We start from the raw sequence: 22771 nt of genomic DNA, 5'->3' as shown, positions 1-22771 counted from the left end.
CGAAGGAACTGCTATATGAATTCCAAAGCTGCAATGTTGAATGTGTTCGATCCAATGACAAAACCAGCAGGGGAGATTTCTCTTGTTCTAGATTCGGGGTGTGAAGCTCGATGGAGTCCTCCGGCCGCGCCTTTTGTCAAGTTGAATTGCGATGCAGCCTGGAATGAGGAGGGACTGAAGTGTGGTCTTGGGATGATTATTCGGGATGACAAAGGGCTGTCGCTGCTCTCTGCGTACAATAATATGTGTGCAGCTTCTTCAGTTGAGTCTGTGGAGGGGCTTGCAATTTTCTTTGGTTTAAAAACTGCTCTTGACGGTGGCTTTTGGAAAGTTCAAGGAGTGATTCTTTGTCTCTGATATCTGCTATCAATTCCCAGGTTCCCTTTCAAAATGAGGTGGGCTTAATTTGTGAAGATATATGGTCTTTGATTCCTCATTTTGATACTGTTTCTTTCCAACATGTAAGAAGAGCAGCAAACAACACATCACACTCTCTTGCTCACCTAGCTCTGTCAAATGATGGATGTCAAGTGTTTGTAGAAAGTGTTCCTGAACCAATTGCTGATATAATTTGTAAAGATACTGTTGTTTAGTTATAAAAGCTTATTTTCCATCAAAAAAAAAGAACTAAAAGATAAGTTTCTTTTTTATTATAGGGGAAACTTTATACTTTCATACAAGAGATTAAAGAATTATTTTTGTTTTTATAGAAAAAGAGAAAAATATTAATAAAAAATAGAATCAGTTACCACGAGGGCCCACATATAGTAAGGAGTAGAAAACCAATCAATATGATCTAACAAGAAATCAATATTCTAGCTATAGTATCTACAACTTTGTTAGCCTGAAGCTTAACCTGAGAAATAAAAGAAATACTATAGATACTTACTAAAACCCAGCAGCTACCAACAATTCTGTCTAGTTCCGACCAATCCTTCGACTTGCTGTGAAAGCAATCAATAACACCCTTGGCATCCAATCCATCCATGCTCCTCACCATGCCTACAAACGAATCCAGCTGAGTGCTTCCTCTTAGCAATAAGCCTCTACAACAGCACGCTACCAACAACTAGCCACCATCCTAAAAGAGCAAGCAACCACACGTCCCCACAAAATCGCGACATACCACTTGAGCGCATTAAGAGTGGGTGGAGACCAGTTAATACACGACTGCTTATTAACATTTGGGGCAACAACATGGCGCAAGCAATTGTGATACTAATAGACCACAGAGCTAATGAATTTCACCATAACTTATGATTCCTTTAATTCGAGACTTCCCAGATAATGAGACAAATATGTTCTCTTTCCTTCTCATTGAGCGCCTCTACAAAAATTCTCGAGATCCGTGAAGGAAAATCTTTTGCATCAACCCCCATAAGTCGTAAACTTAGAGCATTCCAACAATCAACCGCACAGGGAAGTCTATGAAATTATGAAGATTATGTTCATCAAATGCCCCACATAAAACACAAAGAGTTGTCGATGGTGATGCCTTTCAAGAAAAAACCTTTCATGATTTGGCAAGAAATTACAACACCACCACTACAAGAAGTGTTTCACTTTAGGAGATATATTTAGATCCCACATCCTAACCCACTCAACCCCCACTCAAAGGTTCTATATGTTGGGAGATTAATTTTTGCTACAAGCCTATACCCATACCTTAATGAATATTTAGCATTCTTCTCAAAATTCCATATCACGTGATCCTCTTCCATACAACCCACTGACACAACTAAACTAAAATGGAATGCACATCAATTGGCTCAAAAATCTCTTCAATCATCGTCACATCCCACTATGAAAAGATTAAAGGGTTGATCGATATGAAACTTAAAAATCTTATAATAATACAATAGAGCTAATTAATGTGTCAAATATAAATATATATACCTTATAATTATTTACCCTATTTCTTAACCTTCTAAATTAAACGATTTTCGTAACAATGTTTTAGTACTTTAACTTACTTTAACCACAATACATCGAAACAAATGTTAACAGAGTGTTTGGTATAAGAGATAAATGAGGTGAGATAAGATAAATAATGCAAGACTCTTTTTACTATGTTTGTTTTAGAAATAGTAAGGAGACAGGAGAGAGATAAAAGTCTTATCCCTCAAATCTCATACCTAAGTGGACGGTTTGGTAGGAGGGATAAATAAAGTGAGATAAAGATAAAAAAAATGCAAGACTCTTTTATCACATATTTGTTTTAGAGATAAATAAAAGTCATATCAAATCAATGTTATGTAACTTAAGTAGAAGTAATATAATAAAATGTATTATTTTATCTGTATCCATATCCAACATATTAAACATGGAATACTAATTTCCAACTATTTTATTTTTATCTATATCTTTATCTCAATATTTATCCTTATTATTGTCCCTTATCAAGAATAAAAGGGATGGTTTAATACGATGGAAAAGTCAATCTTATTCTTCAAATTAATATTATGTAAATTAAATAGGAATAATATAGCAAAATATATTATTTTATCTATATTCCTATCTTATGTACCAAACATGAAACATGAACATCGTCGGTGCCAGCAAAGGGAACCCCGACTCGGCATCGGCGGGTGGAGTTTTACGAAATGCTCAGGGCGGCTGGGTGCATGGATTTGCAGTCAATCTAGGGATTTGCACGACAGTGTTAGCTGCGTTATGGAGCTTTTATTTTGGACTTCGAATAGCATAGGCAAAAGGTACAGACGGGTGGTTTTTGAAATTCCAAAGTTGTGGTTCAGACAATTCAGGAATGTACTGAGAACCGTCATTACTGATACTGGCTTGTGAATGAATGTCGTGGGCTATGTGGAAAGGGATGGAAGATTCGAATGGTTCATGTGTTCCGAAAAAGGAATTATGGTACGAATTGTATGGCTAACTATATAAAACGACTGTCTTTGGTTTTTCACGAATGTGAGAGCCTCCCACACACATCCATAATATTCTTTTTTCTGATTTGTATAGGTGGAGTGATATTCGGATGATTCTAACCTAGGTTTTTTTTTTCCTCAGGGTTCATAACCCTCCATTTTACCCCCGAAAAAAAAAAATCTTTATCTTCATATTTATTAGTCCTCGTCAAATATCAAAAGCTTATCAAATCCCAATTTAACATAACATGAAATGAAATGATCAAGGAAGCCTCATTCTTCTTATCAATGCCTCTAATGAAGTTAGTAATTTTCAGTTTTATCAAACACCACCTAACTTAACTTTCCATAACTTTCCAGTACTTAACCATCATCAACCCCAATCCAAGCTAATTGTAAGTTAGAGGAAACGAAAAGCGCCATGGAAGAATTAAGAGAGCTGGAAGAGACACAGAGAATGTTAACACTAATGCAATCTCAAGGCGTCCTTTCATCTTCTAATCAAGACTCTGATCGCTTCCTCGCTAACTTAATCCTCCTCCTGGTTTGATATCTATCTGTAATCTCTCATTTCTCATTCCTGAACAACAGGTAACTACTCTAACTCTCCCTGTTTTGTTAATAGGTAAAACCTTGCGGTGACCTAGATTTGAACGAGAAGTGCACTTTGATCTCTGAACAAATGCCTAAGGTGAATTACAATCAACTGTATATCTGCAACTCTATCTTCGCATTTGAAATTTCATTATTTAATTTTAATCAATTTGATTCTTCTTTTTCAGATTTCAGCTTCTTTTCTCCGGGAAGCGTCGCTTTTGTTTAATCGGCAAGTTCCACTGCAAATAGAAGAGAAGGTTAATGGTTAGCTTCAATCCCTTTCTAAGAAGGCATAACCTCTAATTCTTGCTATTTATTACCAGTAAATAATTTTCTTGGAGAGAAATTCTCAAAATCAATTCCTACAGTTATTTTACTAAATATAAATAAAATTCTATTCACTAGTTGCTTTTATTTGCGTATAATAGGCATCAACTGTGCTTCTTTTATAATGGTTCAATGAAAATGCCATCCAAGTGTAATATGTTGCTCAAATCCACGCAGAATAAGCTACCCATTCGAGTCGTGCTGAAGTTTTCTCTTTAAATACATCATGTACTTCCTGCTCGATCCACCTCCTAAGCTAATCTTGTCCGTGCATATGTGTATTTAACATGCGGACTTAGTAGGTGCCTGTAATTTGCTTGGATTATTGCAAATGCTGAGAATGGTATTTATTTGGTAATGTCATTTACTTGTAGGCTGTCGACCAAGTTCTGTTGGAAATAGTGATTTGGAGCAAAAGGACTTCGAAGGTACGGCTTTCATTAGTTTGGACTCAATGCAGCGGGCAAATTCTACCCTTGAGGATTTTGTAAGTGAATTAAATAATCATGCAGCATGTTTTAAACTATGAAATTGAATGTTCAATATTCCTTTCCAGCATTTTTTTCCTGGAAAATGATCAAAATATGAGTATTTGGATCTCAACTGTGATGCATCTTTGCTGTTTGCCTTTGTGAATTTATATGTACGTACTACATATATCTCCTATCTTCTTGGTATGACGTTACTATGGATCTAATTATCAATAAAAATTACTTAATGCTAGTCATAAAGATTTGTAAATGGAATTGTATTAACTTTCGTTTCAATCTGATACCTTCTTTTATATGAAAGTTTAATTGATTGGAGATACTTGATTGAAACTTGGGATTATATTGATTTTATGTATATATACTCAACATAAAAATCCCTTTTTTTTTATACTCAACATAAAAAGTGCAAGCCACATTTATCAAATACTGAAAAGGGGAGATGGAGAAAAATTAGCTCAGAAAGTAACTTACAGTTTAATTATCTTAAGCATCATTCAATTTCTGCACTTTGGCTATTTTTTCTAATTAAAATAATGGTCTATCTGAAGCTTAATAAATTATCACCGTTATCATTACTTTCATGATGACCTTTAAGTTGACATTGATTGTACGGATGAAGTGAACTGTGATAGACAAATTGGAGATGGAGGACCTTAATATTTGCAGGTTGTGTGGCTACTACCAACCAAAATTCTTCTTCTGATTTAGTAGGATTAAAGTTATGATCTCATCTCCTTGTTTTTGAATACTGAAAGTTGTTTCTTTCACGTTATTGGTTGCTTTGCAGTTGTTTATAGATCTTTCTATGTTATGAACCAAAATGAATTCGTAGTTGTATAAACAAACTTGTGTATGATTTGATGGCAAAGGTTGTGTGAACAACTTTTACATGTGATGTAATCTTGTTTTGTCAAATTAACAGTGCAGATCTTATTTTATGTTTCATGGGATGGATGCAAACTCACCACAATCAATATTCAAGTATTTACCCGTGCTTTCATTCACAGAAAGTTACATCTATCAGGTGACTAGTGCAAACCTATTTATTCTGTTATATTCTTGCAAATAATTGAAAGTCAACTGATATTTTTATCAAATTAATTGAAAGGCAATTTTTTTATAACGTAAGCTAACTTTTATAAGGGGCTTGTGTATGTACTTCTATTGACAAGAAAGCATGAATCATGCATTTTTCTTGAAGGGAATGAACACTTACTTATTTTAGCGTTATCTAGAAATTGTTCCTTGTTTCTTTTCTCTCAGAAGATATTTAGAGTAAATAAATAAAGAAATTGCAGGCATAGATTAATTTTTATTGTTTAGGGCTGTGATTTTCTATCTCATATATCTTAAATGCAGATGGATAGTTTGAATGAGAAGATAGCAAATTTACCAGCCAACAATGTTGCAGTTCTAGAAAGAGAATACGAGGTTGTAATACTGAACTTTTGGCTTGCTCATTGCTAAAATGTTGTGACTGCTGTATTGAGTTTTACTTGGCTAAATCATTCCTTTGACCCCTTCTAGATTCCAAAAGGCAATGAAAGCTGGATTGCTGAGTGTATGGATGTTTTTAAAAACAATCCTTTTGGTCCACTTGTGACACAACTTGAATGTCACGGCCTTTTAACGGAGAGGTGAAACTTTAACTTCCCTTCTGGGATTTTAGGGTTTCGACAATCAAGCCTTAACCTTGACCTTTTCTTTCTTTTTCTTTTTCTTTTTCATGATGGATAAAGGATTACAGAAGAATTGAGAAGTGGAGAGGAATACTGGGCTTTGGAAAGAAAGCTTTGTCCGGCAATTATGAACCAAAAGGAGGTACAAATATTATAACATCCTGCTTGCAAAACCTCTGTAGTTTGGGCTCAGCAGTCAGATCTTGTTTTCCTTTTATTTTTTCTCAGATCACTGTTGAAGATGTCATGAGGGCAATTCATCTGAAATCCTTTGATTATCGAGTACTGAATCTTATACTGTATCAGTTGAGAGGAGAAAAGGTACTTCTAGTTAGTTCAGTCATTTATATTGCATTTTAAACAGATATTTGCTTGTTCTCCTAATAAGGTGCGACTTGGAAGTACCTTTGTCTTTTACATTATATTCATTAAAGAAATTGCTATCTTGCTACTTTACATCATCTTTCTAGTCATTGACATCAAACCGTGATCGTATGTCCTTTCAAATTTGTTAGACAATTTAATGCCACAGATTATCGTTTTCTGCAAATTTTGCCATAATGTGGATCTATTTGTTTAATCCTCATTTCTCTGAAGCTGCTCTTAAGGTGAATGACTTGCATATGGATTTTTTATCAACTTCAGAATTCCTCGTGGAAGTATCTGATGACTTGTAAGTTCTTTTTCTACTTTTTATTTTTTGTTTTGCAATTTATGCTTAGTCTACATGATGATGTACTTTTTTTTTTATGTCAAAGAAAGATATCAAATTGGTCGGAGTAGAACTTTCGTGAATTGCTTTTCATTGTAAATTCAAAGGCATCTTCTTTAGTTTAGAGAACTTTGTATGTCTTCGTATAAATATGCATGCTATATCATTTGATGGAACTTACAAAAAGCAATTTAACTCCTGTGCTATATCTTTGTCATGAATTATACTGGGACCACTAATCATATCATTCTTTGAATGCGACAACACTATTCCAAGCATGATCAGTTCATCTAAATGCTGAGTTGATAATGGACTTTCAGGTTTGATTATGAGGTGAGTGAAATTCTGTGTGAGTTACCCCTTCTTTTATCTCATCTCATTGCTAACACCTGTAATAACTTATGTAGGACGACGTACTAGAGAATAATTTCAATATTTTGCGCATGTTTGTCAGAATATATGGATCATTAATGGCTCCAGTCATGCTGGTGAGTGATTCAACCTGTTGGGTATTTTTAATATGGAATTCATCGTTGTGAGGAGTACTAATTTGCTCTTGATGAGTAAGCTCGATAATGTCTGTGTGGTAGTCTTATTTAGCTAGAGAGAGGGAGAGCAATCAGGTGAGTTTCTAGAAGTGGCAGAAGCTAGCTGGATACAATAGGTATTTAAACTTGTCGAGTGCAAGCCTTTTAGGTAGCTGTGTTAATGGCTGCTTTTATTTGAAGGAGTTGTGGTTGATTGTGATGAGTCAATCTCTGGGCTTTCTGTTGAGTGGCAATTTTCAGGAGAAAATGTTTTTCTCTTAACTTTTCAGGCAAAGTACATTGCTGAAGCTGAAGTGAAGTACGAGTCTTTGCTGAAATCTTTGGATCCCCAGCTGTCCTCGACTTATCAAAGAAGATGCGAGGAAGCCACCAAAGAAGGTAAATTACTTACATTCAAATTATTAGGATTTTGGAATATAATCCTTTGTTCAGTAATTTGATTCATTTTGGACTTTAGGCGGGAACATATCTGGACATCCTCATGGAACATGGAGTATACCACCTGTGATTGTAGACGAAGAATTATATCGACGTAATTGTCTGAATTCTCAATGACTCGCGGTTAATTCCAATTATAGAGTTCAAAAGGCTAACCCATATGCATTCATCTAACTGCTTGATCTGGAGGTACTGTTTTCATATTATGTTCTTTCATTTGAATTTAGAGAGAGCATGTAAGAATAAATACTTATAGTTCAGTAGTAGCAAGACTAACCTTCTGTGTCCTTTTTTATCTTTCAAATAAAAAATCTTAGGTAGAATGCAAATTAAGGCTGTTTCTACTCAAATCAGCTAGCTAGTAATTCCCTGGTGTTTTTCCCTCCCTATTTGAATGGTTTGAACTCAGGGTTTGTTGTTCATTTTAAACTTCAACGACTGCAGTGTTATTAAACTGCAATCCAGCTTATATTCATAGTTTTCCTAATACATTTACTGGTTTTCTTGACCTAAGTTATAAATTTTAATTCCTTGATTTTGATTTTCTCATCTTGTATTATGATGTATTGGAACATAATCAGCCTTGATCATAATCGTGAAATATGAACCCTAGCCCCTAATAATAAACTTTAGATTCTAAAATATGTAATGTGTCAGCAAATTATTGGTTCAGCAGCACACAACATTAATTTTGAGTGTTTTGTGTGTGCATGGAGAAGCATATTTAAACCATACAATACAACACTAGGATTAATTTGGGGATATCAGCTGAATATGTATATATAGGTGGCTAAAAGAAGTAATAGTAAAATCACTGTCAACGAGCGTGCGTGTCACGTGATCATAATAGAGGGTAGAGAAATGGGATCCACAAGATCAGAAGAGAATATGGTTGCGGCAGTGACAGATTGGTATCATCACCGTCTGATTCAACATAGCATACACGTGACATGTTCGGACCATCACAGCCCTTTTCAGTGTATAGCCTGTATTCTATAACTATACCTACCCTTTTTATGACTCAAATTTCAGATTTAGATCTTCACTTATGAAAAGTAGTTAGTTTACTGTATTCTCGAGTTGTCAAACTAGTCAGAAAATTAATAACTAATCCTATTTTAGTTTTAGGGGTTATGAAATGATTCAGTTCTCGTGGTTACCTATTATATTGCAAACTTAATTAAGAAATAATGTATACTGCAAGAATTACTTTTGATATTATTATTGTTAAATAGAGAGAGATATGGAAACAGCAAAAGGGCACAAAACAGAAAAGCTAGAGAGATGTCTGATCTTTTTCACGTACGTAAGTACGTACTTGTTCAATCACTGTATTGATTAGTGATGAATTGGGTGAAGCTACTTCTTTTGGCTTCCCCAAAGCTTCACCTAAATAGTCATATATTAAAACTAGGCTTCATATACAATTAATTAATTGCACACTTGAATTTGTTCATTTTTGTTGTTTGACACCATGAATTTTCTTTTAAAACTTTCACATACTTGAACTTGATAAAATTGGGTCTCACACACACAATTGGATGAGTTGATAGACTTTAAATCTGGCATGGCATGAAACATGATTGACACTCTTATGGGCATGAAATCTGAAATCACCAAGGCTAACATAAAAAAATCTACCCTCTCCTTTTTCTTTTTTACTCTCTTCTTCTATTTCGACTCTTTTCTCCATCTTCCATCTGTGCAAAAGAAAATTTCCATCTCTTTTTATTCTTATTCTCCATCTCATCCAACTCTTGTATATTCTTCTCTTTACGACTTCTTTTCTCCTTTGTACATCTTTAACGAACAAGTGAGATTTCGGGTCCTACTATGTTGTTGTCGGTCACCACATGCGCTGAGCGCAGTCCCCTGGAGACAAATGTGTTTATTATTAATAATCTTTTTGTTTATTATAATTCTATTTTGAACAATGTTGCTTGATTATTTGTGAATTTTGTTTATTACTTTCAGGTGTTTTGGTTTACTTGCGTTCTCTACTTGTTTTCATGATATGATTTAAGAATTTAAGGACATTGTTTTATAGCTTTTGGTGAATTATATTACTTGTGAATATTATATTTTATTTGCTTGAGTTATTTCAATGATATTGTTGTTAAATGTTGATATTTGCACATTTTTAAAAATAAATGTTTCAAATATACATATTTTTCTATATTAAATAATTTTATATTATTATTACTTTTAGATAGTATAATACATATTTGAATTGAATTTATATAACAATTTGTTGATTAACAAATAAAAAATACAAAAATACAAATTTGATTAATCCTCGAAAGCCCTATCCGCTCGATGAGCGCCTAACATTTTTTACAACCTTGGCATGATGTAATAACAATAGGTTCGTTCATGAGTAACGAATGGAGTTTTTTTCAGAGTCGTTCGGATCCATCAAAATTTGTTGAAAACCAGTAATTGCATCGAATTGAGACAAGTTTTGCAACCAGCTGTTTTGATCGACGAGTTGGTCGATATTAGACAGGGGATAATATTCTTTCAGACAAGTTTTATTGATATCGGTAAAATCTACACATGATAATTCTTGTTGCTCTTTTTTACAATTATAATATTAGAGAGCCAATCACGGTAATGAACCTCCTTAATAAACTTAACGACTAAGAATTTGTTAATTTCAGCCTTAATAACTTCCTGTTCGTTCTGGGAGTGGAGGCATTTCTTCTGTTTGATCAGAGTGTGACATGAATCAATGTTAAGCTGATGAATTGCGTGATTTGAGGGGTACTCTGGTGATATTCGTTGTGGTCCAGATGAAGACTTTTTTTTGTTGTTGAGGAAGACCGTCTGAATGGGCTTTGATAGGTCTGAGGAGAGTTGGCTCCCCATCTTAATGATGTGGCCTTTAGATACATCAAAATTCACAACTGGCTTGATTGGTTGAAGGTTGTATACTCACATGTCTTTCAGTGCTTCAAGGTTGTCTGCCAGTGGATCTCCTTAGCGAGTTGCCTATTCCCAATGATGACCAGGAGACCTTTGGCACTCGGAAGAGTGAGGGTAAGGGCGAAGATGTTGATCGTTGCAGCTGCATTCGAGATCAGAGGTCTGCCCATCATAGCGTTATAAGCCAATCAAATGTCGACCACCACCTAGTCCGCTACAAATTCCACCTCTTTGCTCCCCTCATAGAAAATGACCGGTAAAGAAATCAGCGCAAGGATCGGGACTTCAATATCAGACAACCCAACTCTGGGAAAAGTTCCTTCCTGTATCATTTTTCTGCTGCATTTCATTGCTTCCAATGCCTTCTAAATGAGGAGGTTGACAGAGCTATCAGTGTCTACTAGAACTTGATGGACATTGAAATGGTTGATTGCTAAGACGATGATCAAAGCTTTTAAGTGTTGAGTGCTAAGCGGCGGTTGGACTGCTAAGGACTCTCCCAACAGTCCTTTTAATTTCTTGTTGGAGGAGGACCCCCTAAAGTATGATGGCGCTCCCTCACGAATTACCTGAATCTCCCATTGATACCTAGGTTGCTTTGCATCCTTCTATCGGTGTGGAAGGTCCCGTTGTCTTTGGTTATTGTCCAGATGTCGAATAACTCTTGGCGGGGCCCCATGCTGGAAGAGTTTGTCGATTTCATTATGTAACTAATTGTAACTTTCACTAGCGTGTTCGGATGACTTGTGGTACTTGCAATATTGTTCTTTATCGGGCTGAGCCTTTGGGGATCAGTCCACTAGAGCTGGGACGTCTGGAGCTGAGACTGTGATGCCATGTCCGAGTAGTAAACCTTGAGACCCATCGAATGCCCTATCTTAGTCATTTCTCTATCATCGGTGAATTCTTCTTCTCATATAGATCGATAAGGGATGGGGTTGTCATCTCTCCGCGCTCTAGAGGAAACTTTCGGCTCAGTTACTTGTTTGGACTTTTCATCCTTCTTTGCGTCTCCTCTATTATTGCGTTTCTTAGACTCTTCATAGCTTGTCAGTCTTCCACTATCATCATACCTTATTTATGTTTGTCAATCTACGGAAGATAACGACCAGGTTAGGTGATGCTCGTAAAGTATATAGCATTTAATAGGACAAGTGTATCCTATCGCAACAAGTAATATTATGCTAAGCACGAGATCGAACCACAAAGACTATTCGTTATAACTAGTAAATCTGCATAGAATGATCTAATTGTTTAGAGGGTTGGATAAAAGTTGGGTTTTTGAATAACTAACTAATTGAATTAAAAGCAATAAACATAACAAAATAAAGTGAACAATTGACAGGGTAGAAGGTGAATTCATGGATGACACAACCTAGGCTGAGGAATCCTTTGATTAAATCCTATGTATGGGTTTAGGGAGTTCAGATTTGTGTTTTACCAGTGATTGTAGGTAATTGCCATAAGTGAAAGACTAATATGACCAGTATTGTCCTTCCTATTCACATGCATTCGGATGATGGCTTGATTAGGCATATACCCTAGGTCATGCAAAGCATTAGGTTTATTGACAATTAAGGCTAAAGCCGTAGCCCAGCCACAAAGCCTCGTTCCTAGTGGTCTCTAGCGAAGTCAGATTTACACAAGTTCGGTATAGACGATTCCGTGGTCAGGTTCTCATCTATCTATAATCTTATTTAATATCAGGGTAACAGGCATTAGGCACATTATATACATAAACAGGCTAGTTGATCATTATCAATGTTCATTCTAGCATAAATCCTGTTCCTAACAATATCTAGGCATTAAGCATGCATAAACTGATCAATCAAGGGTCCTAGATCCCTAATCATACATATTCATATAATCAATTTCATCCCCATCCCAAATTGGATGGAGATCAGTTCATAGACAAACCAATCATAGCAATAGGAAAATAGGAATAATGGAAAAACATCTTCAATTGAATATAATCGTAAAAGATAAAAGGGAAAGAGATAGAAATCCAAAATCCGTTTTGCCGATTCCAATTACAGAAATAGAAGATGAGGAACTTCTCCCATCAATTGTTCTTGAAAGAAAAGACAAAACAGAAAATAAACCTAATCTAGAAAGCAAGGAAAAAGCTAAAAATTCTACATTACGACGGCTCCCTATTGAATCCGTCCCCGAATAACTGAGAGGAGCTCCCTATTTATAGAGATAGGGCGAAACCCTAGTGTCTCCGGAGGTACAAAGGTCGTTTTCTATATTAACAGGGGCTTTTTGGGCATAATAGTTCGACATTCCAGCAAGGGAGAGACGTTTTTGCTCCTCTCCCGCCTCGTCTCGTCGAGACAGGCAATGTCTCGTCGAGACGAGGACCTGTCTCGTCGAGACACTTATGTGTCTCGTCGAGACAGGCCTTGTCTCGCCGAGACGCTTTTGTGTCTCGTCGAGACAAGTGCCAAAATGGGGCAGAACTCTGGTTTTTATCCGTTTTGGTCCCTAGGCTTCCGAAATATGCTCTAATGGTCCCTAGCGAGTCCCAAAAGTGCTCCGACGGTCCCTGAATTGTCCAGAATTGCTCCAAAAGGCTCGGTCTGGTTCGGGAATGCTCAAATAGGCCTAAAAACACCTGAAAACACAGAAAATGCAATAAATAACAGAAATTACTAATTCTAACTAAAAGACAACAAAACGATAATAAAACTGAAAGGAAATAAAGCAAAAGGAAGCTAAAAGGGGCCTAAAAACCCTATACAAATGAGAGCTATCATTAGGCTAAAAGCACCTGAATAGAATGAACAAATGGTCAAAGAGAGGCCGGAATCTGGCGTCCATTTCTTTGATGCTTAAGTCAGCATCTTACTTAGAAAGTAAATAGACTTGAACGTAGAGTTTGAATGTATGTGATTATGTACCTTGTGGTATGTGAGGAATGACTTATTTATAGACAATCTAAAATGTACCTATCATTGAGTAGCTTTCCACATGTAAACAGATGTTAGCTTTTACTTGTGCGTCTTTTCCTTTTCCGCATTTTACGACGTGACATGGGGGTTAGGAGTGTAACTTTTGAATATGGCCTCATTATTGGTCCACCTATATGGACGGTTACATTTTGTGCTTTAAGCTCCATATTGGTCCACATGTCTGGTCCTTAGTTCCATACAATATCAAATGCCCCCCAACTTGTGTCAAAGCTCTTTACGGTTTTATTTATTTCCTTTCTGCAATGATGGGCTCAATTGTTTCATTTTGGAAGCCCATTTTTTATGTTGTGGATTCTATTTGACTGTTGTCATTTCGGTAGGTGTATTTATTACCCATCTATCCCTTCTTGAGAAGACCTACAAAGTAGGCTATACTTGTGAAACCTGCATTTATTGAAGGATTGTGTGAAGGAGGAGAGGGTTTGTACGAATCTCATTCCAGCTCAGGTTCAAAGTCCTTCGTCCGCTCGTTTTTTTATAAGCTGGTTACGATACAACCTAATAGCACAAAGGTCAATTTCAGTTCATCCACTAGCACATTTTGTTTGCTCTTGGTGCCTGGTGATTGTGGAAGTGACGTAATGGATGAGTGTTTGAAGGGGTGTACTTTGATGGTGATTTATCCATTTCTTAACTAACAAAAATAAAGAGTTTGCTATTGCTTTTGAGACGGTTGCCTTCTCTATTTTTTAGGAGACTCGTGTAATCTAGATCAATTGGACTCCACCTAATAGAAATTGGGTCAAGATGAATAGAAATAGAGCTTGTAAAGGAAATATGGACTTTGCATCGGTCGGAGATGTGCTGCATGATACGAATGGGAAATAACTATGGGGTTTTGCAATTAAAATTGGTATTTAAATGGTGTCTCTAAGCTTTGGGGAGCTTATTTTGGGCTCAAACTCGTTTGGAAATGGGTTCAGTATGGTAATTGTGGAATTTGATTACATTAATATTGCAGGTTATATATTTGGTGGCATGGTAGCTCATCATCCTTATAATTGGCGTATGAGTCATTGTTGTGAGTTTCGAGACATGCAGTGAGAGATTTAGTGTATTCATTCTTATCACGAGGGTAATCGTGTTGCCGACTGGATTTGGATCATTAAGAGCATAGTGTGAAAGTGAATTAAAATTAAATAAAATATTGAAAATTGAAAGTGAAATAAAATATTGAAAATTGTATCGGTGAAAGGAAAAGTTGAGGAAGATAAAAAGAATAAAAAATAATAAGATCTGTGTTTGAGATTAAAATTGGTAGAAAAGAGCAGAGTGTGACTGTGGCTGTGGCATATCACTGTCAATCTGTAGAAGCAGAACTAAAAAGAAGTGCTACCAACCAACCTCATAAATCGAAGCAAACAAAAAAACAAATCTGGAGAAACATTTTAATATTTCAACTCAAAAACCTTCCTTTATTACTATTTTTAATTAAATATATGAAATCTCATTCAAAAACATTCATTCATTTAACACTAGTTCATGCTTTACCTGTTTCTATCATAACTTTAAATACATATACCTCTCTCTACATGTAAATATGCAATTACTGTCTTTCCCTAAATAAATCTCTGTAAAAAGTATCCCTTTCAAATTCACCATCACCATCCTTTTCCATATAAATAAACTTACTTGTGTCTTATATTATCATTTTAGTTCCATATATATGCAAGTGTAAAAACATGAAAAAGATGAGGTATTCAATGAACAGTACTGTTGGGTAAAGATACCATTACAATCAATATCAATATGTACTCTACTAGGACCAGTATACACAACTCCTTGTTTATTTTAATTGCAACCCACAATATTACAAAATATCTATCAATGCTTTTCAACATGTTTAAAAGTTTAATTTGCTCTTTCAACTCTGATTGTTTTGCACTAATAAAATGAAATCTTTTACAGTTTTATTTTTCAATTTGATATTTTTTAACATATATGATACCATAGCAAATGATTGGGACTAAAACCATCGAGTAAGGACTTACGGCCCGAATCTAGCATCTAATTCATTGAGACCATGTTTAATGGAGGTACAAAAGCCAATTATGAAGAATCTTCATTAGGAACTGTCTAAATATACACTTGGACTAATAACAGTTCGGATTTCAAAAGCATGCTCCTAGCTCCCACTAAATGCGGAGCTTTATGAAGGTTAAAATCCAAATCCAATAGAAGGTTGCCACATGTAAAGTACACAAACCTTTATCCAAGTCACCGATTACATACTGTCTTTTAATCATTGCTTTCAAGTTGATTTCGTACTCCTCAATACCATTTTGACTTAAACATCAAGGGGAGTTCGCCGAAATCTAACCTCTTTCTAATTGTTTGTTGTCATCTCATATCACCGGAAGATAGAATTTAGTATAAAGGATACCAATATCATTCATTTTGAGTTTACTATTTTGAACTAATTTAGAGGGTGTTTGTTTCAACTGTTCGGAGGAGCGTTTAGCGTTTCACTCCAAATCGCAAGAAATATAGCATTTAATTAGGTTTATACAGCCGCAGCGTTTAACATTTTTTCTAGAAATTGCAGCGTTTCACAAAAAGCTCCTATTTGGAGCTTTTCATAAATAATTGTTTGTAGTTATTTGTTATTGACAAAATTATTATTCTTATTTCCACAAAAATATGTTTATTCTTTAACATTATTTATATTTATACAACATAATTATCGGAAGAATAAGGTTTTGTTGCGTTTAATAAATTTTTTATTTTTTATATAGATTACTTTTATTAATTTGTGTAACATATTTTTTATTTTATAATAGGATAAGATGCAAAAATACCCGTAACATTTATAGCTAGGAGCAATTTTATCCTTAACGTCTAAAATAGTGCAATTATACCCCTAATGTTGGCAACCAAAAGCAATTTTACCCTAACATTGACAAGTTTGGTAAATTTGAGAAATAATTTATCAGACTGCCTTTTTGGTCATCAATATTATGATCTACAATTCACATGTGCATCATTTTATCATCATTAGTAACAGATTACAAAATATGATTAGACGTAAAATTTCTTTTTAAGAAAAAAAATAGTCTTTTGTATGAGTTGGACAAAAAAATATTTCGCCGAATTTATAAATAGTAATTTTCAATTTTATTATTACATTTTTGAAATCTCTTTTTTAAAAATACTGATATGTGCAATTAGTGTAGAATAAGAAATAAAATATCTATATTTTTCAATAATATCTGAAAACCCAACTTGCTAATGTAAGGGGTAAAATTGCTCTTAACTGCTAGCGTTATGAGTAAAATTGCACTATTTTAGACGTTAAAAGTAAAATTATTCCTAGTTGTAAACATTATGAGCATTTTTTCACATTTTTCCTTTTATAATTTCAACGTTGATTAATTTAAAACACGTCCATTTTAGACATTTTAAATCCGAACAATAACAGTTCAATATAATTTTACCTAACACTAGTAATTAAATATCTAATAACAAACAAATAACAGCAACAACTAACAGTTTACTGCAACTACAATAGTTATTAGCTAACCGCTGAACCAAACTTGTATTTTACATCAATCGTAATAGTAAGATTGATTTTTTTATAAAATATAAGGAGTCAAATGTGAAACAGTGAGTCTGGTTTGAATTAATTAAATAAATAGTATCTCTCCCTCATCAGTTACTTTATTTCTTACCATATAGATAATTGTTTGGGCAATCTGACAAGAAGCAAACAAAAATAGAAAAAGTATACCGAAAATACCCCTTTTATTTGTTTTAAAGTGGATTGTGTCTGATTTTCCATCCTTTTTGTGTTGTTCCTTTCAACTTCTCTGCATCTGCCCTTCTATCTCTATCTCTATCTCTCAAACCCTCCTTTGTACATCTTCTTTAATGGTGACATGAATTTCTTATTTCACCACCGCCATTATGACTTCTAATTTTACATTTTCACTCCTCCTCCTTCTTCTCCCTCTTTTTATAGTTTCTTCCTTTCTTAATCAAGACCAAACCCCTCAGGTAATTTAATTAACAACTCCCTGAATTTCACCCTTTCTCTAAATTTCATTTGTTTTTATCTTTTTCAATTGTGCAGGACTTGTTGTTTGAGGATAAAACGAGGCTGGGTTCGACACCGCCGAGTTGCCACAACAAGTGCAACAGATGCCACCCGTGTATGGCAGTTCAAGTGCCTACTGCTCCGAGTCACGACCGAGTTCAACCCAAACATGTCGTCGACGATTTCTTTGACCCTTATCCTTCTGGTAACAGGTACTCCAATTACAAGCCACTCGGTTGGAAGTGTAGGTGTGATGGCCATTTTTACAATCCTTGAAATAATATAATGTTGTACAAAGTTTCTGAATTTGGATTTTCTTGTTCATCTGATCACATTCTTTTTTTTTTTTCTTGCTTTCTAAAAGATTGGATTCTTTTTAGGGGTGGATTAGGTATCAGCATTAATTGTACACAATTTTAACTTTTTATGTACAGATTTTTCACCAGCCTTACATTACATTATTGACTCTTTTCTTTATCAAATTATTGATTACTTTTTTGTTTCTTTTTTTTATATGAGTATCCTTAACATTAATGGTGTTCAATAATTTGTTTTATAGCCCAAAGTATTATTCATATAATGTGTATACTGTGGAAATATTAATTGCAATTTGGTGTATAATTTAATACATGTGCATCCTCTATAAAGAAAAAAAAAATCCTATCCATTATTTTTGGTCTAATAGTATTATTTTCCACCGCTAAAAGTAAGATCATTGGTTCAATCTCTACAGCTTACAGCATCTCTAATAGAGTATGTTTGGAAGATTGCTTTGTGATATAGAGTGACGGTGAGTGCTTGAAAATTTCGATTGCTCTATGATGGTGAGTGTTTGAAAATTTCAAACAATCTTGCCATTTTTTGAAAACTTTCTAGTGATTGGGAAGAAAAAGCTACAAATGGCAATTTTCTATTCCAAACTCAGTAACCCGCTTCAGGATCCAAACTATCTTGTTGCATCCAATGCTACAACATATTTAGTATTTTAGGTAGATCAATAACGATGCGTTGTTTGGAATTTACAAACAAATCGACACATATGTTATATATAATTTATGACATTTTAGTTTTAATTATGATTCGAGAGCATCAATCTGTCAATCCTTATTTCCTCTAAGAAAATTGTTGCTTTGATAATCTAATTAGATAGGTCTTTCTATGCACATTTATTTTGTGCTCTCATTATATTTCTTGCGAAAGCAAGTCTCACCTTCTATTTAATCAAAATAGATGTTATCTGATTATAGCCGACTTCACAACCTAGTGAATCAGATATAATTAATAAACTACCTTTTGAACATCCAAGTTCAAAATTAGCTTACCTTTTAAGATATCATGTAATATAGAACACTCATATCTAATATGATGTTTTAGGTGTTTGTTTAAATCAGTGGTGTTTTAAGTCATCTTATTAAATAGTTTGAAGAGATATTGGCCTTTAAGTACTTTTATCATCCTTTAATCATATGATAAATACTTCGTTTTACTTAATGAACCTAATACATCCAATGTATTTGGTGCGTTTAGTATTATGATTTGTTTAACATACTTGTTAACTAAATTCATAATTCATGTAAAAACTTATAGACTAAAAACACAATTTCTCTTACGTTTCCAAAACTAGAGAACTAAGCACTTTATCCTTTAAGTCTCATGTGTGTTATCAATTTATATGTTTCTTAGATTATATGTCAATATAGGTTAAGATTTCAAAATATCCTTAGAATTTTAAAACAATATTTCGTTCTTTGGATTGTTTTAAAATCATTCTATCATTAGTATTATACTAATAATGGATGTCTCTATGACATTTGAAATCCCGTGGTGGAGTTGGCATACAAATGGATGACTGGTTTAAACCTCTTCGAGAGAGGAGCATCCTCGACGGAAGAAGAGGTTTGCTTGCCTTTTTTCTCTTGGACCTTTTTTTCTGTTGCCTTTTGCTTCTCTGCAAAAGACGAGATCGATTTATCAGGTTCTCAGCACAGGGATAAGAAGGATCATATCAGAGTAGAAGGAAAACAGTAAAATAAATAACTCTGGTGAAAGAATTGTAAGTGAAACACTCTAATTTCCCATTTGCGACTTTCGCCAATCGTATCTCCAATGCTCTCTTGGAACTGATTGGAGCACCTTTATCGCATTCGCCTCTTCCACTTAGGAGCATAGGATATTGGTCGTTTAAACTTGGGATTCCCATTCCATGCACGAGGAAAGCCAAAGTGTACGTCTTTAATCTTCTTTATACAGAAGAATTCCCATATCCACTCATGGATGTCTGAATCCTTCTTATAAAAGGGTCTATAACCAAGTCTCCGTACGAACGTACAATGATCCTCTACCCCTCTTTGAGTTAGCAAATGCAAAGCGCGGAAAACCATAGGCCCAAAAGGAACTTTTAAGTTTTTTCACCAAATATGAATCACAGAGTAGATCTAACCATCTGTTAGGATGAATTTAACCCATTGTGATGTCGAAAGAATGACGAATTTCACATATTACATCAGAGAGAGTATACCGAAATCCTCTCTCAATATGACTAACGTTGATGACTAGTGGAGAATTTTCAATTAGCTTCTGTCCCTGTGGGGGCGTCATTGGGTTCGACGGGGGGAAGCTCCAATGCCAAAGTCAGTATAGAGAAGGGAGGAATAAACTGAATTGACAAAGTAGGGTTGCTAGGATTGTGAGAATGTGTACCTTGATAGCTTGAGATGCAAGCTATATATAGTCATGAACTTGTAACCTTTAGTAACTAGAAAGTCTCCATTAATGCTTCATTAATGGCAGTTATTGGTTTCCTTTAAGTATGTCTGTTAGCTCATTAATAGCTCATTAATTACCTTTATGGAGGAATCGGCTCAGCTGTTCAGCTGGCGGATCGAAGGGTGATGGCGAATCTAACGTAGGTTTGACTACGGATCTCGTGTGACCGAGTCTCGGTGATCCGCCCATCGGATGTCTTTGCTTGATACGCCATGGCCTTCTTTGACCGGTTCGATACGCGGTCGTTTGGGTAAATATCTCCTTTGATCCCTTGGATAATATCCCGATATTATCAGAAGCCCAACTTTCCCTAAACGAATAATTTGTAATAGAGCAAGTAGAGGTCGAACCCAAAGGAATAATATTGATTTAAAACTTCTAATGACCTAACAAAATAATTAAATGGGGGGTTTGGAATTGTGAAGTTTATTAAATTTAAATGTAACAAGTCAAAAATCATAAGAAGAACAAAACAGAAATTAAAGAAGGTTTGTGAATAATATTTTGATGAATTCGGTCAAGGGGAATCACAGGATAATTCATACGTTAACGATCATTGACAGATAAAATTGTATTCTCATGTATTCACCGGGTCAGTTTGGCGTGTTCTTCCTTAATAGTGAACTAGTTAAGCACGGCAAATAAGTTGTTCCTAATCAATAAACAATCCTATCTCAGCGCCTAAGATTTAATTTATTGACAGCTTAAGAATTAGAAGAACCTGATCTTAGTTAATCGTCTCTCAGCATCGACGATTTTGGACTAACTTATCTGTTCATTTGGCTCAGATAAACCCAACTAGATTCGTATTAATGTCACGTGGAAGACGAACTCAGGTTTGTCCGACTCGAGTCCGTTCTTCCAAATACGAAGCTAGCTTGATTTAAATAGTCAATAGCTACTTTGTTTGGCTATCTTAGGTGAAACTCTAATAAACCAAATCAGCCTTATGATTATTCGATTCGACAAACAACCTGCAGTTATCATTCATAGAACAAACAATCAATTGAGAATAATTCTCTAAACACGATGAACAAATAAACGGTTTAATAAATTGAGAAAAGTGAAATACAACGATCTCACGATAACGGAGAAAAATCCCTTGAATTAACCCTTAACCGAAATTAAGAAATTAGCTATCAATAGCCATTGAACGTATGTGTCTTTCTGCTGGAAAAATAAATGTAAAAACTGAAGTTCTGGACTTGGAAATTCTGCCGTCCTTAAGTCTATTACGACTCCTCAAAATAAGGAATTAAAATCCCTTCAAATTAGCTCTAGAATCCTTCTTCAAATTTGAAATTAATTGCCTCCTCATTTGTCTCCTACAATTTCGTGCTTTATCTGAAAATCTTGTTCTCAAATTGTCCAATCCGGATCAGGAAAGCAATCCTATTCGAACCAGGAAACTGTCAGCCCGTAACTGCCTTAGTCTTGTGCAAGACTAACTCTGACTCAGACCAATATTTGCCCAATCAGCTCCGGATCACGACCCGACATCAGCTTGGCCCAAATTAAGCCCAATTTATCTCCCTTTAGTCATCATTGTCCTGTATAGATGAAAATACCAAAAACAAACAATAAAACCCGCAAAAATAACAAAACATGACAATTATAAAGCACAAAAGCGGGGTAGTTTATTGTTGAATTATGCACTTATCAAACACCTCACACTTGCCCAATGCTTGCCCTCAAGCATACCAGATCATGGCATTAACTCCGCATACTCTTAGGTTGTCTTGTCATTCGTTCCTAATTCCCCTAAGCGTTATAAAGACATTGACTACCAATCATCCAAGTCAAGAATCTTTCGAATTTTAGAATACTTCTAACTCCCAAAATGTCTCAACAACATTGCACGTAATGTGTAAAACAAGAAACTAGAAGCAACAACACCCTCACGTGATCACTCTATGCACTCTTGTGTTTAGGCTTATAGTTCATTTTAGAGGATTCACTCAAGTCACAATCATAGAATGTAGTTACCATAGGCTTGCCAATCAATCGAACCTCCACCATATAGTATGAATTCAAACAGAAAATCAAAGGGACTTAACAAGGGTGTAACGTAGGTTAAGCTCATGGGTTGGAAAAGAGAGGGAAAAAAACTTTAGGGGATCCGAGAGTAGTAAAATAGTGCAAACTACTCCAAACTAGGCCAAAACGAAAGTAAAACTGCATATTTACAAGTACGAGGTTAACACATAAGACGACAAACTCATAATCTCACATGAATATCTAGAAAACAATCCGAGATATTCATGAAAACTAATGAGAACATAAACAAAAGAAACTAAGGCAGTAAACGAACTAGGACAGGCAAATGTCTGTAACCTATTTATTCTTTTCTTTTCTTCTCTTTTTTTTCTTTTTCTCTGTTTCTTTTTTTTTC

General features: G+C 35.0%; 2 protein-coding genes across 2 annotated transcripts; both read left to right on the top strand.

Moving 5' to 3' along the window:
• Positions 1–3118: 3118 nt before the first annotated feature.
• On the top strand, positions 3119–8009 carry LOC136230952 (uncharacterized). The gene is made up of 14 exons (XM_066020169.1): positions 3119–3432; positions 3514–3579; positions 3671–3749; positions 4187–4299; positions 5226–5327; positions 5663–5734; positions 5831–5940; positions 6043–6124; positions 6211–6303; positions 6591–6655; positions 7015–7027; positions 7102–7182; positions 7512–7620; positions 7700–8009. The coding sequence occupies exons 1-14, from the start codon at positions 3310–3312 to the stop codon at positions 7795–7797; spliced, it is 1206 nt and encodes a 401-aa protein (XP_065876241.1). The 5' UTR covers positions 3119–3309; the 3' UTR covers positions 7798–8009.
• Positions 8010–17354: 9345 nt separating this feature from the next.
• On the top strand, positions 17355–18066 carry LOC136230502 (EPIDERMAL PATTERNING FACTOR-like protein 1). Its single transcript, XM_066019587.1, has 2 exons — positions 17355–17573; positions 17650–18066. The coding sequence occupies exons 1-2, from the start codon at positions 17484–17486 to the stop codon at positions 17887–17889; spliced, it is 330 nt and encodes a 109-aa protein (XP_065875659.1). The 5' UTR covers positions 17355–17483; the 3' UTR covers positions 17890–18066.
• The last annotated feature ends 4705 nt before the right edge of the window (positions 18067–22771 follow it).

This window comes from Euphorbia lathyris, chromosome 5 (assembly GCF_963576675.1).
Source record: "Euphorbia lathyris chromosome 5, ddEupLath1.1, whole genome shotgun sequence".
NCBI classification, from domain to species: Eukaryota; Viridiplantae; Streptophyta; class Magnoliopsida; order Malpighiales; family Euphorbiaceae; genus Euphorbia; species Euphorbia lathyris.
This window is presented reverse-complemented; position numbering and strand designations above follow the sequence as displayed.

What these genes read in the sequence shown, in the direction of transcription:
- LOC136230952 (XM_066020169.1), top strand. Translation starts at nt 3,310, where the DNA reads ATGGAAGAATTAAGAGAGCTGGAAGAGACACAGAGAATGTTAACACTA. An exon ending in AATAGAAGAGAAGGTTAATG is followed by an intron (nt 3,750 to 4,186) that starts GTTAGCTTCAAT and finishes ATTTACTTGTAG; the next exon opens with GCTGTCGACCAAGTTCTGTT. An exon ending in ATCAGTTGAGAGGAGAAAAG is followed by an intron (nt 6,304 to 6,590) that starts GTACTTCTAGTT and finishes GCTGCTCTTAAG; the next exon opens with GTGAATGACTTGCATATGGA.
- LOC136230502 (XM_066019587.1), top strand. Translation starts at nt 17,484, where the DNA reads ATGACTTCTAATTTTACATTTTCACTCCTCCTCCTTCTTCTCCCTCTT. An exon ending in ATCAAGACCAAACCCCTCAG is followed by an intron (nt 17,574 to 17,649) that starts GTAATTTAATTA and finishes TCAATTGTGCAG; the next exon opens with GACTTGTTGTTTGAGGATAA.